General features: G+C 34.5%; 2 protein-coding genes across 2 annotated transcripts; both read left to right on the top strand.

Annotated features, from left to right (window-relative positions):
• Positions 1-22: 22 nt before the first annotated feature.
• LOC21387413 lies at positions 23-6,976 on the top strand. Its single transcript, XM_010106851.2, has 9 exons — positions 23-376; positions 558-679; positions 1,248-1,455; positions 1,543-2,071; positions 2,162-2,413; positions 2,516-2,707; positions 2,793-2,867; positions 2,961-5,504; positions 6,385-6,976. Exons 1-9 carry the CDS (start codon positions 219-221, stop codon positions 6,685-6,687), a joined length of 4,383 nt encoding a protein of 1,460 aa, XP_010105153.1. The 5' UTR covers positions 23-218; the 3' UTR covers positions 6,688-6,976.
• A 5,314-nt stretch (positions 6,977-12,290) lies between these two features.
• On the top strand, positions 12,291-14,173 carry LOC21387411 (subtilisin-like protease SBT3.16). Its single transcript, XM_010106849.2, has 3 exons — positions 12,291-12,598; positions 12,746-12,843; positions 13,950-14,173. Exons 1-3 carry the CDS (start codon positions 12,345-12,347, stop codon positions 14,021-14,023), a joined length of 426 nt encoding a protein of 141 aa, XP_010105151.2. The 5' UTR covers positions 12,291-12,344; the 3' UTR covers positions 14,024-14,173.
• The last annotated feature ends 325 nt before the right edge of the window (positions 14,174-14,498 follow it).

Below are 14,498 nucleotides of genomic sequence, written 5' to 3'. Positions count from 1 at the left end.
ATTTTCTCCTTCCCGGCCAAAAATTCAAGAAGAGACGCAGGATGACTACGCAAAAATCCATTTCAGCAGTGTCTGCACTCTCTTATTAAAAAAAAAACAAAAAGAGTCTGAACTCTCTGGAAACAAAAGAAAGCTCAATATAACAGAAGAAGGTCTGGGGATTTTCATGGCATAGAGCAATAACCAAAAAAGAAGAGAGAGAGAGAGGGTAACAATCCATGGAGAAATCAATGGAGGGCTCGCGAGAACTTCAGTGCGTGGGGAAATTGGAGATTGCGAAACCCAAGCCCGTCGGCTTCCTCTGCGGCTCAATCCCCGTTCCCACTGACAAGGCCTTTCACTCCTTCACTTCCGCTCTCATTCCTTCCCACCAAACGTCCGTACTCTCTCTCTCTCTCTCTCTCTATATATATATATATATATGTATGTATGTATGTATGTACGTACGTACGTATAGATATGTTTTTGTGTTTGTTTCTTTGATTTTTGTATTTGAATTGTGAGATCGAAGGTTTTTTTTTCTTTTTTTTTTTTTTTGGATTTTGAAAATTGTTCAGAGTAAGTGCTCCTCGGTACCGGATGCTTCCAACGGAGACGGATCTTTATAGACCGCCTCTTCTCTCCGGTTTTCCGGAGAAGTTTCTACCGCTCGCCGCCGTGCAGTCCAGAGCTTCTGGAGGTAAAATTTCATCGTTTTGTATTTTGAAAGTGACAAGGAAAGGAGGGAGAGAGAGAGAGAGAGAGAGAGAATTGATTTGTGATATAACTGTTGATGCATATCTAATTCATTTGAAAAGAGAGATATTGATTTGTGAATGTCTAGTTATGAATAGAGTAATTGTGATAACTAAAAGCCTAAAGCAACAAAATGATCCAGATGTTAGTGAACTACATCTTGAACAGTTAAAAATCAAAAAAGAGAAGGAAAAAGAAAAGAAGCTCCGATTGTTGAACTAGATACATAAATTGTCACCGTAGGAAAGCGCAAGTTCAAATGATGTTCAAGAAGCAAATCCAAGGGAAATAGTTGATGCATATACGGTATTTGTCAGCTGATTAAAGTTTTGATACAGCCGTGAAGTTGCTTTGAAAAGTTCTTGATGCCTATACCGTTAACTTTCAGAATATCTTCACTATGCTTAGAAAGGCTTATGAACATAACATCCTGATAACAACTTCAAAGTTCGTTTTTCGTTCTTCTTGGACAGTTTAGTTCACCTTTGAAGATATTTTATTAAACTTGTCAGATTTACCGTGGAATGTTGGCACTGTTACATCAAATCTCACTAGAAAGTGTGAAGCTCTTGCCGTGTCCGGTGTGGTTGAATATGGAGACGAGATAGATGTAATTGCTCCAGCTGACATTCTGAAGCAAATTTTCAAGATTCCATACTCTAAGGCTCGATTATCGGTTGCCGTTCAGCGCATTGGACAAACACTTGTGCTAAATGCAGGGTTTGTATATATGAGTGTTGGGTGATTTTCATTTTATCTCTTTACTGGTATTATTGGTAATAAATATGATCGTTTTGTGAAGTGTAGGCCTGATGTTGAAGAGGGAGAAAAGCTTATTAGAAGACATAATAATCAAACAAAATCTGCAGATCAATCTTTGTTTTTGAACTTTGCTATGCATTCAGTTAGAATGGAGGCTTGTGATTGTCCACCAAGTCATCGTGTGCCATCACAGGAGCAATCAAACTCTTCTGTTCTTCCAGGATTAAACGCTCCCCAGTTTGCTGGGCAGCATGACAATGTTGTGCAGCATGAAGGACCAAATCATTGTTCAGGATATGCTCAGCTTAAGCATGATGGCTTGTTTTGGGGGAATAAGAAAAACGAGAGAAATAAGGGTCGTGATCCGGTGAAAAAGGTTTCACAAGTTGGTGAGAAGCCCAGGTCAACGATGCAAGAGTCTGAGAAACATAAAAGAGCCAGTGATGATGGATTTTTAAGGGTTTTGTTTTGGCAATTTCACAATTTCCGGATGCTCCTGGGTAGTGACTTGCTGATGTTCAGTAATGAAAAATATGTTGCTGTTAGCTTGCATTTATGGGATGTTACTCGTGAGGTGCTGCAAACTATTACATATGCTTTGTCATTCGTATTTTGCAAATTATTTTGTCTTTTGTTTCTAAATGTTTTGCTTCTATTTTTGCAGATTACTCCATTGACATGGCTTGAAGCCTGGCTTGACAATGTCATGGCAAGTGTACCTGAGTTGGCGATTTGTTATCATCAAAATGGTGTTGTCCAGGGTTATGAGCTTCTGAAAACTGATGATATTTTTCTATTGAAAGGAATCTCTGATGATGGCACTCCTGCTTTTCATCCATATGTTGTCCAGCAGAATGGACTTTCTGTTTTGAGGTTTCTCCAAGAAAACTGCAAACAAGAACCTGGAGCTTATTGGGTACTGTTGCTATATAACTTTATGTGCCTCACGCTTATATAATGTATTCAAGTTTATTCTGCCAATCGTCATTAACCATATTCCAATCTCCAAATTTTGCAGCTGTATAAAAGTGCTGGTGAAGATGTAATTCAACTTTTTGATCTTTCTGTTATTCCTAGCAATCATTCTTCCAGTGATTGCGATGATTGCACAAGCTCCCTGCCATCCATGGTGCATAAAGGGAGAAGTGACTCCTTGTATTCTTTGGGGACTCTTCTATATCGAATTGCTCACCGGCTGTCACTGTCAATGGTACAGGAGAAATATAATGTTTGTCCTTAGTAATTGCATCATGTGTTTTTATTTCTATTACAAATTTTTATGATTCTCTTTGCAGGCACCAGATAACAGGGCAAGGTGTGCAAAATTTATAAAACAATGTCTGGAGTTTCTGGAAGAGCCAGATCACATGGTAACATTGCATTCAGGGAAAGTTTGTAATTATTTTTCTTTTTTCATTTCTTGAGATAGACCATTGCAATAACAGATCTAATCTTCTGATCAGGTCATACGAGCATTTGCACATGAACAATTTGCAAGACTTATTTTAAATGAGCATGAAGGTCTGGAATTGATATCTGAAGCTTTTCCTGTTGAATGTGAAGTTACAGTCTCTGATGCAGAAGAAGAGTCTTCATACTTTTTGAGCAATGTTTCTGACTTGGATGTTCATGAAAACGTTTCCTCTGTGCTAACTGAGGGGGTGTCTCCGTGCAAAGTTGGAGAAAATATTCAAGATTTAGTTACAGATGCGTCAGTAAAGATGACTTTGGAAGCAAATGCATCTTGTCCAAGAGAAACTATAGAATCAAGTAATGTTAATTTTGGAGATTCCAGAGAAGCTGTACCAACACCACTGTGTGTTGACGAAAGGTGTACAGTGAGTGAATTGTCTCCTACAACCACACATGTTGTGGAAACTGTTGCTGATCCAATCTCCTCCAAGTTAGCTGCAATACATCATGTTTCTCAGGCCATCAAATCTCTTAGATGGATGCGCCAACTGCAGAGCACTGACACAGAGCTGAAGGACAAGGATAGTGAAACTCCTGAAACACCACCTCCATCCATGAATCTTTCTATTTGTGCTTGTGGCGATGCCGATTGTATTGAAGTTTGTGACATTAGGGAATGGCTTCCAACGTCCAAGTTGGATCACAAGTTGTGGAAGCTTGTTCTTTTGCTAGGAGAATCTTATTTGGGTCTTGGGCATGCTTATAAGGAAGACGGCCAATTGCATCAAGCTTTGAAGGTTGTAGAATTGGCCTGTTCTGTCTACGGGTCAATGCCTCAGCATCTTAAGGACTCAAGATTCATCTCATCAATGACAGGTTGCTCATTATCTCAACCAAAATTCAGCTATAAAAATCAAAAGTCAAGATCTTACGATGGTGATGTGAGAGATGTGATCTCCAGCTCTAGTGATCGTCCTACTTCTGAGCAATTCTCTTCATCATATCTATTTTGGGCCAAGGCATGGATGCTACTTGGAGATATCTATGTTGAAAATTATATTGTTAAGGGTGATAAGATCTCTATAGAAGCAGAGAGAAAATCTTCTACTAAAGAGTTGAAAGTATCATCTGAGGTTGTAAAGGAAGTTAAAAGGCTCAAAAAGAAGCTGGGGCAGTATATGCAGAACTGCAGTTCATGTTCTCTGGTAAACTGCAGCTGCCAGAGTGATAGGGCAAGTAGCGGGAGCAGTGCAAGTAGTAGGAGTGGAGATATGCGCTCATTACCTTATGGGAGGAAACAGAACAAAACATCTCATGCTAAGAGCAATACCTATACACGGTTGGCAGATCTTGAAGATGATGGTAGCAATTGCAAAATAGAAACCAAACAAAATTCCGAAGGAAAACATTTGCAGCACAATAGAGAAACTGGAACTGTAACAAATATTTTTAAAACCGATAAGTTTGTAGCAAGATCTGCGGCAGCTAGTAATTCTAAAAAGTTAGAGAGTACTTCGGAGATGCATGTCCTGGAATTGTCCACGGCCTCTCAATCCAATATTGCTTTGAGAGACACTCCAAAAGAAAAAAGTGGTGGCATATTCAAGTACCTTAGAGGTCCCATTGGTGGAGATGTTGAATATCTTCTTTCATCTTCCTTGAGCTGTTATGAAGAAGCTAAGAATGCATTGGGTGGACTTCCATCTGGCTCAGGAGAACTACAATCTGTTATGAAAAAGATAGGTTGGGTTTGCAATGAACTTGGAAGATACAGGCTTCAAACTAAAGAACTAACAAAAGCTGAAATTTCATTTGCACATGCTATAAAAGCATTTAGAGAAGTTTCTGACCACACAAATATCATATTGATAAACTGTAACTTGGGTCATGGTAGAAGAGCGTTAGCTGAAGCGATGGTGTCAAAAATTGATGATCTAAAAGTACATGGGGTCTTTCAGAGTGCATACAACCATGCTCGAGATACTGCAAAACTCGAATATAGTGAATCACTTAGATATTATGGAGCGGCAAAGTCAGAACTAAATACCATGGCAGAAGAGTCTGGAACAGTGCCAAGCAACTTGCAAAATGAGGTGTGTACACAGTTTGCTCATACATATCTGAGGCTTGGCATGCTATTGGCAAGAGAGGATACAACTGCAGAAATATATGGAATTGTAGTCATGGAAGATGAAGATATGTGTTACAGTAGTCCTACTGGGAGAAGAACGAGAAAAGAAGTGCAAAAGCATGAGATTGCAGCCAACGACGCTATTAGGGAGGCACTGTCTATGTATGAATCTCTGGGTGAAATTCGAAAACAAGAGGCTGCATATGCGTATTTTCAGCTAGCTTCCTACCACAGGGACTGTTGTCTGAAGTTCTTGGAGTCAGGACATAAGAAAAGTACCTCTTCTAGAGGTGAATGCAACACTCTACAACGGGTCAAGCAGTATGCTTCTTTGGCTGAAAGGAACTGGCAAAGGGCGCTGGACTTTTATGGCCCCAAAACGCACCCCGCAATGTATTTGACCATACTGATGGAGAGATCAGCCCTTTCATCAAGCCTTTCAAACCCTTTACACTCAAACGCTGTATGTTCTTGATCTTGATATTAATTTGTTTCACTGCCTTCAATCTTCCCTTTTTCTTACTAGTTCAAAGTGATCTTCACAATTGACTGTTAGAAGGCTAATTTCTTCTCCCAATAGAACTCGACGGTTTGGAAAAGGCATTGAAATGTTTGACTTCAACTTAACAAGGGCATGTTGTATACCAAAAAACAGTAGGCGTTTAGGGTTTACTGAAGTATCACTTTCAGTAGTCTGGCAATACGATGGCAGTACTTAAGATCATATTTATAAGAAATTATTCTACCCTGTAGAGACTCCTGGGATATCATCCTTGTCCATTTATATTTAGAACTTGTTATCACATGGGGACAAATTTAAAGTCTGATAACCGACTCCTTGCAAATTTTTAGCGTACAGTTTGGGATTCCTGTTGTATAAACATGTTAAATAGTTGTGGTCAAAAAACAGACCACAAGGAAAGCTTATCTTAACTAAATTGGGGGGGGGGGGAAAAAAAAGGAAGAAGGTGAAACCATCAAGCCAAGGTGATTTTTACTCCTGTAAGAAATTCTCCGTGTTCAAGTTCTTTAGCTTGATTTTTTTGTTGTTAGAAACTCGGCCAATGAATGGATACAATTTTAAGATAGTCTTGGCTTACAAAATAAATGTTTAGAGACTATGAATATTGCACGTTGAGAGTTAATTCAATTAAGATATCAAGCATGCTGATTATCCTGTTGCTAACACTTTCGTCATTTTTACTGTTGTCTGCTGCATTATGATCTTGGATTTGTCTATCTCGAAATTGTTAGTCTATGACTGGGCAAACCTGCTTGTGTGCTACAAATTATTTGTTTCTAATACGTTACTTTCAGAAGTTGATATCTTGTTTTTGTTCCAGATGCTGGAGTCGGCTCTATCCCACATGCTGGAAGGACGTAACATATCAGAAACGACTTTCGACTCATTGAAAGTCGACTGTCCCGAGTTACATTCCAAATTTTGGGGTCAGTTGCAGATGCTTTTGAAGAAAATGTTGGCTGCAACTCTTTCGGGAGGCGCAAACAGACCTCCTGCTTCTCATTCAACTCCATCTTCAAACACATCTGGAGACGCTGGAAAGCTTCGTGACCTTTATGGAAAGTCTCTGAAGTCTTCCGATTTCAGTCAATTGAATGCCATGTACTCTTTGTGGACATCCTAGTCTGGACGTGGCCTTTGATCGTAATCCAACATTGAATATGTTCGTCATAGCTGATGATTGTCTTTTAATTTCTCAATGCTCTCAATCTTTTCTGAAACTTTTCCGCAGGTCGGTTTTGTTGTGTTTAGCAGTCTTCATGTCTCGTACGGGTTAAATGGGTTCTGATTTTATTTGAATTTTGAACCGTTTTTCCTCTTTACGAAGAATGTAGAGCGCTGTATGCAAGAAGTTTTAAACTTATATCTGCGAACGTAAAGTTTGTAATATATTTCGTGATATTTTTTTTCTATTTGATTATGTCATTTAACATGCTAGACGTTCTCTATTATATTTGTGCTATCTCTTCTGTTATTTAAGACCCACTTTCTTATAAATTACTTAGTCTGCTAAGGGTAATAAAAAATAAAAATGGGAATCTGAAAAGTTTTTTTTTCCTTTTTTTTCTGGTATTCAAACTTTCCTCTTTTTTTTTTCCAACTTGTCTTTATTATTATTATTATTGTTGTTGTTATTATTGTCTTTTTTATTATTATTATTATTATTATTATTATTATTGTCTTTATTATTATTATTATTATTATTAAACTTCAATTCAAACTCCAAACCTCACATTTAAAGTACCTTCGTGTCACTGGATTTAATCTTTTATTGGTTAAACATTTGATATTTCTTTATTGGAAAAATATGAGATACAAATAATTTATGTTTTGCTCCCCCTATTTTTCTTCTTGTTGTTGCAGTATTATTCAGCAAACCGACTGCTTTAGATGATATTCAAATGAAATCTACTTATGGTCAGTTTCGACATTTTTTATCCAACTTCAAGGTTAAGTTAGAAAATGACCCTCTGCAGGATATTTCTTTTGGTATTTTTTTATAGCACTGGTAAAAAGAAATATTTTATAAATAATACTGATTTTGTATTTTCTTTTGTTATTATCACAGCAGTAACCACACAACTAATTATGAAATGTTACCATGATTATTATAATTACTAAAATAATCTAACATGACGATAACGCAAAAGAAAATAATCAAAACTAGTATTATTTTTCAAATACCCCGTTCAAGGTGTTAAGTAAATAGCTGAATTTTATATTGTACCCTACTAATTCTCCTTAATGCCATTGTATACGCTCATGTGTCAGAAGGTGGCAGGGAAAGGTGTCTATTAAAAAGTAAGTAATTATATGAGAGTCGTTTAGTTCGTTGATTTAAAATTTTAATTTGAGTTGAGATATAACTTTATGTGAAAATTTTTTATTGTAATAAAATAATTAGATGTAACTATTTCTCATAATTTTTTACAGTAACAAAACTCGAATTCTAAACTTAAATGTACCCTACTAGTTATCCTTAATGCCATTGTATACGCTCGCGTGTTAGAAGGTGGCAGGGAAATGTGTCTATTAAAAAGTAAATAATTACATATAGAATATCCATTTTAAGAATCCTTTGAAAGTTTGTCTAGTAAACCTTAATATTACCATTCTTTCTATTTCATCTAATTAATGGTTTGTAGTACCCGTTGTCTTTTTAGTATATTTTAATTTGATGTTGATTATTATAATAAAGTTGCAACTTTTATAAAAACAACCATAGTTGCATATTGTATCCCAAAATCGGACCTTTTACAATTTCTTCATTATCTTATAGTTGCAATCTTTATGCCCCCGTTTGTTGATTACTATACAAATTTTTGTTGTTCATGTTGATCATGATCATAAAATTACAATCTTTATGATAATGAATATATTTGCATATTATACATAACCATTGTTGACCTTTTTAATTTCTAAGCCTATTTCATTATCATAAAATTGCAATTTTATAGGACTGAAATTGAGGATTAGTGTTGTTATACACATGAGTTTAGAAAGTTTTATAACAATGAAATTGTACACATTTCATTAACCCATCAAGTTGGCCACAAACGCAGACACAAACCTAATGCCACACTATCAAGCTTGTTTGCAAGCCCTCCTCGGATCTGATAAGTGTTGGGTAAACCGTCTGCAAACGATTATGTTAGGCCTTTTTTTCTTCTTCTTCTTCATTTTTTTTTTTTTCGCTGAATATGTTAGGCCCTTGTTTGCGAGCCTCACATTGCAAACAAACATGTTGAGTTTGTAATTTATTCTTTCTGATAATGAAATTTCTCTTTTATTAAAAGAAAAATGCATAATTACATTATGCAAGTCACAAGAAAAAATGAATTCAAAAATGACGTTTGTAATGTTTGTATTTATCAACCTGTCACACTCATAATCAAAATCCATAATTTATGTCATACCTAATAATAATAATACTTGTTGCGTATCAAGATTGGAAGATGTCGTCAATGGCCAATTTAATGACCTAGTCATTCACAATTGTTGAATTTGGGTGGCGACAAGTCGGCGAGATTGTAAATTGGATGTGAAATGCTTACTAATATATGTAGTGTTGGAGATGGACTCTTTAAAGGAAGTAATGAGGAACGATATTGCAAATATGTATTTTTTAAAATCATAACAAATGTTAAATATCGTATCAAAGATCCGAGCAGTGGATGCATAGTAAGAAAAAGACTTAAGATCACATGTTTGATTTATGAGACATTCAGTTCATGAATTAAGAATCATGATTAATAATTCTAATTTTTGAAATTCAAATTTTATGTGAAAAAAATAATGTAGAGAATTAAGAACCATGATTCAAAATCATGGACGAACCCTTGAAACAAACATCTCATTAATGTTTTGTTAGTGTTTAATCAATCACATTATATTAAATTATTCAAAAAAATTTAAATGTTTTTATTTCATATTTTAATGTTTAAGTCCATTGAATCACATGATATAATCTGATTGGTTAGACGGTATTGAGACACTGAAAATTTGAGAAATAATTTGAATATAAATAAACAAGTGACTGTAATAATTTAAGGTTAAATAAGTCTGTTGTCAAATTATTTCAAAATTTATTAGTATACGTAAATTTATGGATTTGAAAATTAATAGCTTAGAATTGCACTTTATTATTAGGGTTGATTTGATAAATTGTCTCTAAATTTTATCCTCACTTTTATTTTAGTCTCTAACTCATAACTTAGTTTATTTTATTTTAGTTTTTAGTCCTTTCATTAAATAAGTGTGAAAAAGTTAAATAATATGCATGTGATGCTGAAGGAAATAATATTTTTAATTGGGTAGAGAATATGCATTCGATTTTGACTTAAAGTGTAAAGACATTTATGGATTATCCTCGATATTAAAACCATTCATTTGTGTGTCCTACCATAAGATTTTTTTTAAAGAGATGTTCCTTACCATCAATACACATATTCCCTTTTTCTTAGCAAAATCTATTTACTTTTTTTTTTTGAATAAAAATCTACACACTTTTTTAATCAAATTCTGTCAACTTGTCTACGATATCATAAAAAGTCTAATTCTAATCCATCATTTTCAGAAATCAACCAAAAAAAAAAAAATAGTATATTGGTGGGTCATGTTTTTTTAACCGTTTGATCTGTGTATTTTTTAACTTTTATGTGATTTTTTATAAATTTAAAAGACAAAAAATATGACATATGTGTATGTTAGTGTACCGAAGAATGTCAAAAAAAAAGAATCTAATTTTTCTCAACCAAAGTGAATCCATTAAAATTAAAAATATATATTTTATGAAAGGGGCCATCCCTTATCGTTTAAGTTTTTGTATTGAATTATTTAATCTGTATTAGATTGTGTCACTTTTATATATTTAACTAGTTTTGTAATGTACTTTATTTATTGTTTATTTAATAATGAGAAATTTATTTATACGACCATTTAAAAGTTTTAAATCTATTTTTAAAAAAATGTTTAAAGATAACAATTGATAAAAGACTTTAAGTAGAGACACATTTGGAGAAAATTATTTTTATAAAATAAAAATAAGGGTAATTAGCATCATTGATCCTCAAGTATCAGTTTAATCTTTATTCTTTTAATTTTGACAAAATGGTCCTCAAACTCTTAAATGATTGACAATTTAAACCTTTTCGTTATAGTGCGTTAATTTTTTAACAGAATACCTCGTGTGCAATGCATGTGACAAGATTTTCAAGGATATTTTAGTAAAATAGTGATTTCATACATTAATAAAAGTTAAAAATTCAAATAAAAAGTTTCCGTTGTTCACCCAGAAAAAAGAAATCTAAAAATTTAAAAATTACAATAGAGAAATGACCAAAGGAAAAAAGAAAAGAAAAGCTAAGCTTATAGATAACAAAAAGAATTACAATCCAGAAAATTTCTCCATAAAAAAAAAAAGGAACAAACTGAAACAAGTTTACCAATTTTTTGTCCCAAACTTCAGCAAAGAATGTTGTTCATACATTGAACCAAAAAAGATGTTTATTCTACGAATAATAAACTGAAACCAGTTTTCTCAAAATTTTCCCAAACTTCAGCAAAGAATCTTGTTTATCCATTAAACCAACAAAAAAAAAAAAGTAAATAAACATCTTCATCTGGACGTCGTCGATGACGCAGCGCTAGGCATAGCAATTAGATCCATGTTGCCGGAGCAGAGAGTGTTAGATTTCGAAGCAGCGACACCGACGCGCCATCTCTCTCACTTGGCCGGTGACCACCACGAGCTTCCTCGCCCAGACGGCGCTCAAGCAACAAACCTTCTTCACCTACGGCCTGAATTGTGTCGAATGGAACGGGGATCGAAGGAAAGGCAAGGTCCTTATTGTAGATATGATTTAGGAAAGATCTTCTTTTGTGCTTCTGGTTGGTTTGAAAAAATCCCAGAAAATGGACTCATGTTTATGGCTCTTTGATTGGACGGATGGTTAAGAGAAGGAATTGAAATCTAACACTCTAATTTGGGAGAAGGAGTGAGAAATGAGGGGGAATGGAGAAGATGGATGAGAAGAGATACTGGGTAATAGATCGACAGTGGGAAAAAGAGAGGAGAGAGTTAGAGAATAGGGTTTAAGTAGTTTTTTTTCGTTAAAATAAAGGATTTGAGCTCCTTTTTTTTTCTTTTTTTTTTTTCCTTTTCTAATTTGGTGTGAGTGAGGGCATTTTCGACTTTTAAATGAAGAGGAGTTGCACACGATAGTTATGTGCAAGAATCCGTTAGAAAATTTGACAAAAATAGACAAATATATTTAAGTTGCCAACATTTTAAGAATTTAATGACCTGTTTATTAAAAATAAAATAATGAGGATTAAATTGTCACTTAATAAAAAGATTAAAGACTAATAATATCAATTATTTTAAAAATAAAATTGAAATACATGTAAAAAAAAATTACTCTTATAAGAATTAATCGGAAAAGAATATATTTTTAAGGAAACACAGCAAAATTAAAATATAAAAAATTCATGAAAAGTAAAGATGAAAAAGTCAAAAAAAAAAAAAGGTTGGAGTGGCTGGCACATAATAAAGTTAAAAAGTTGATGATTAGAATTTAAACCGTACCGTCCAAAGCTTCGAAAAGAAAAGTACAAACAGACGCGCCACGCGGAGGGACCGATTAACTAAAATAAAACTTAACCCTTAAGCAACAAATTTTTTTTTTTTTTGGATAAGTAACGAAAAAGGCAAGAGATCTTCATACGACTCTACAACAAACAAACAGCTATAAATACCTGGTGCAAGGATTTCTCAGAATAATGCTCTCTCCAACTCCAAGAAAAATACCTCTCTCTTCCTTCGTTTCGATCGTCCATTTGATTTTGATTTCGATTTCGATTTCGATTTCGATTTCTCAGATCGCCATGGCAGATTCCTCCGAATCCACTCCAAGCTCCGGCGTTACTCCGGCCTCATCCGAAACAGCCGTTTACATCGTCCACACCGACCAGGACAATAGCAACGAAGACCCTGAGGCTTATCACGTTCGAACCCTAGCATCCGTCCTGGGAAGGTTCGATTCGGTTTTCTCTGTCTGTTTGTTTCCCGGGAAAACATTGAGGATTTCGATGGATGGAGTGGATCTAGGGATTTAATTTTGTTGATGTGGTTTTCCATTTGAAATGTTTTAATGGAGTTTTTGATTTTTGGTAAATAACAGTGAGGAGGCGGCGAAGGGGGCTTTGATTTACAGTTACAAGACGGCTATGCATGGATTCTCCGCTAAGCTCACTCCGGGGCAGGGCGCCGAGATTTCAAGTGAGTTTTTTTTTTTTTTTTTTTTTTTCATTTGACATTTTTTTATGTTCATTTTGTTTTTCCTACATTTATTCTGTTTGTCTGAATCTTTATTAATCTATTACGTTTGCGTTTGGAAGATGTTATGGTGTATACTTCTGCTTAATTTGATGTGTTTGTTTGGCTTTTTCTTACCTCTTCCTTTTTTTTTTTTTTACTTAATATTTTATATTTTAGTTTGGAAGTGTTATAGTAGATGGGTTTGCTTGATTTGATTCGATTTTTCTATTACTAACCAACTTTTGTTTGTCTGCGTGAATGGAGAAAAAGAATGGGAGTAAAGTTTATTTGGTGACGGTGTACTGTGTACACTTATAATAGCTCATAAGTTTGCTCTTTTTTTTTTTGGGGGGGGTGCTTGAACCTTAACTGCTTTTTATGTCATTATTGAGTTCTAGACTTGGATAATTGGAATCTATGTATGAGCTTTACTAACTCTTTTGCTATCAAGTAGAATTATATTTAACCAGTATGCCAAAAAAATGGCATCCTATTTGATAAATCTTTTAACCTTGCTGCTTTCGATGTATTTTTAAAGAAAATGGCTAGCTTTTAAACCTTGATAGTTAAAACTTTTTCATAGAGGGTAGATATTTAATCTGGTGATAGATGTTTATTGGTACTATGTTACTAAGCCTTTATGCATGTTGACGTGGTGCCACGCTGCCGTCAAGGAATAAAATGTGGTTGCAGGCATTGCCTGGTAATAATCTACATCTGACTCCACTTTGAGTAGCGGAGTTCAAATCCCCCGTTCCGTGTTTTCTAGAAAAAAGAAATCATTAATAATAAACAGAGGAAGGAAATAGGAAACATTGAGATCCTTGTGTTTATGTTATGTGGTGTCCATGGTCAGTCGTGATCCACAGGCTAGTTTTGTTTTGTTTTGTTTTTTAATTAATCCACCATGTTAAAAGAAAAAGAAAGAAGGAAAAAAAAAAAGAGTTGAGTAGAATTTGTCATTTTTTCTCATGATTGAGGTATTGATTTTAGTTTTGTTAACTTTTGACACTCTTTTCACATGATTGCACTATTGACATTGATTTTTGTTAACTTTTCATTGGCAGAACAACCGGGTGTTCTTCAGGTTGTTAAGAGCCAGACAGTCCAACTGCATTCTGCAACAGCGTCGTTTGGTTGAATAAACAGCAGATGTTAAGAGGCCATTGGTTAAAAGGTTCTCTCTTTATGTGTACTAGCCAGATTAACTTGACATGCCCTTTGATAGGGTGTGGTGGTGTGCTTCTACATAAATGAATAAATAAGGCTTTTACAAGTGATTGCGTGTAAAGATAGTCTTGATAAATACTATTTAAAAGTGTATGAATCATGATTTTTATTTTTTATTTTTTATTTATAATTTTTTTAGTCAAATAATTACACTAATAAATGAATATTTATTAAGAGTAAAAAATAAAGATTCAAATTCACACACTCTGAAGGATAAATTCTCAATTTTTTCTTCGAGGGCTACCCATAATATCACACCCCTCTAATATGTTGAGTTTCGGTGTGACTTCACCTAATCCATATGATACAATTCGTGAATGTGAGTCTATACATCACGCCGGATTGAGGTTATCTTATATATGACCGTCAAACATTAGAATATAATT

Source organism: Morus notabilis, unplaced genomic scaffold, assembly GCF_000414095.1.
Source record: "Morus notabilis unplaced genomic scaffold, ASM41409v2 Scaffold1782, whole genome shotgun sequence".
Classification (NCBI taxonomy): Eukaryota; Viridiplantae; Streptophyta; class Magnoliopsida; order Rosales; family Moraceae; genus Morus; species Morus notabilis.
This window is presented reverse-complemented; position numbering and strand designations above follow the sequence as displayed.

Coding starts and splice junctions, on each gene's coding strand:
- LOC21387411 (XM_010106849.2), top strand. CDS start 12,345: ATGCTCTCTCCAACTCCAAGAAAAATACCTCTCTCTTCCTTCGTTTCG. Junction 12,599..12,745: donor CTAGCATCCGTCCTGGGAAG/GTTCGATTCGGT, acceptor GGTAAATAACAG/TGAGGAGGCGGCGAAGGGGG. Junction 12,844..13,949: donor GCAGGGCGCCGAGATTTCAA/GTGAGTTTTTTT, acceptor TTTCATTGGCAG/AACAACCGGGTGTTCTTCAG.
- LOC21387413 (XM_010106851.2), top strand. CDS start 219: ATGGAGAAATCAATGGAGGGCTCGCGAGAACTTCAGTGCGTGGGGAAA. Junction 2,072..2,161: donor TATGGGATGTTACTCGTGAG/GTGCTGCAAACT, acceptor CTATTTTTGCAG/ATTACTCCATTGACATGGCT. Junction 2,868..2,960: donor TGGAAGAGCCAGATCACATG/GTAACATTGCAT, acceptor TCTTCTGATCAG/GTCATACGAGCATTTGCACA.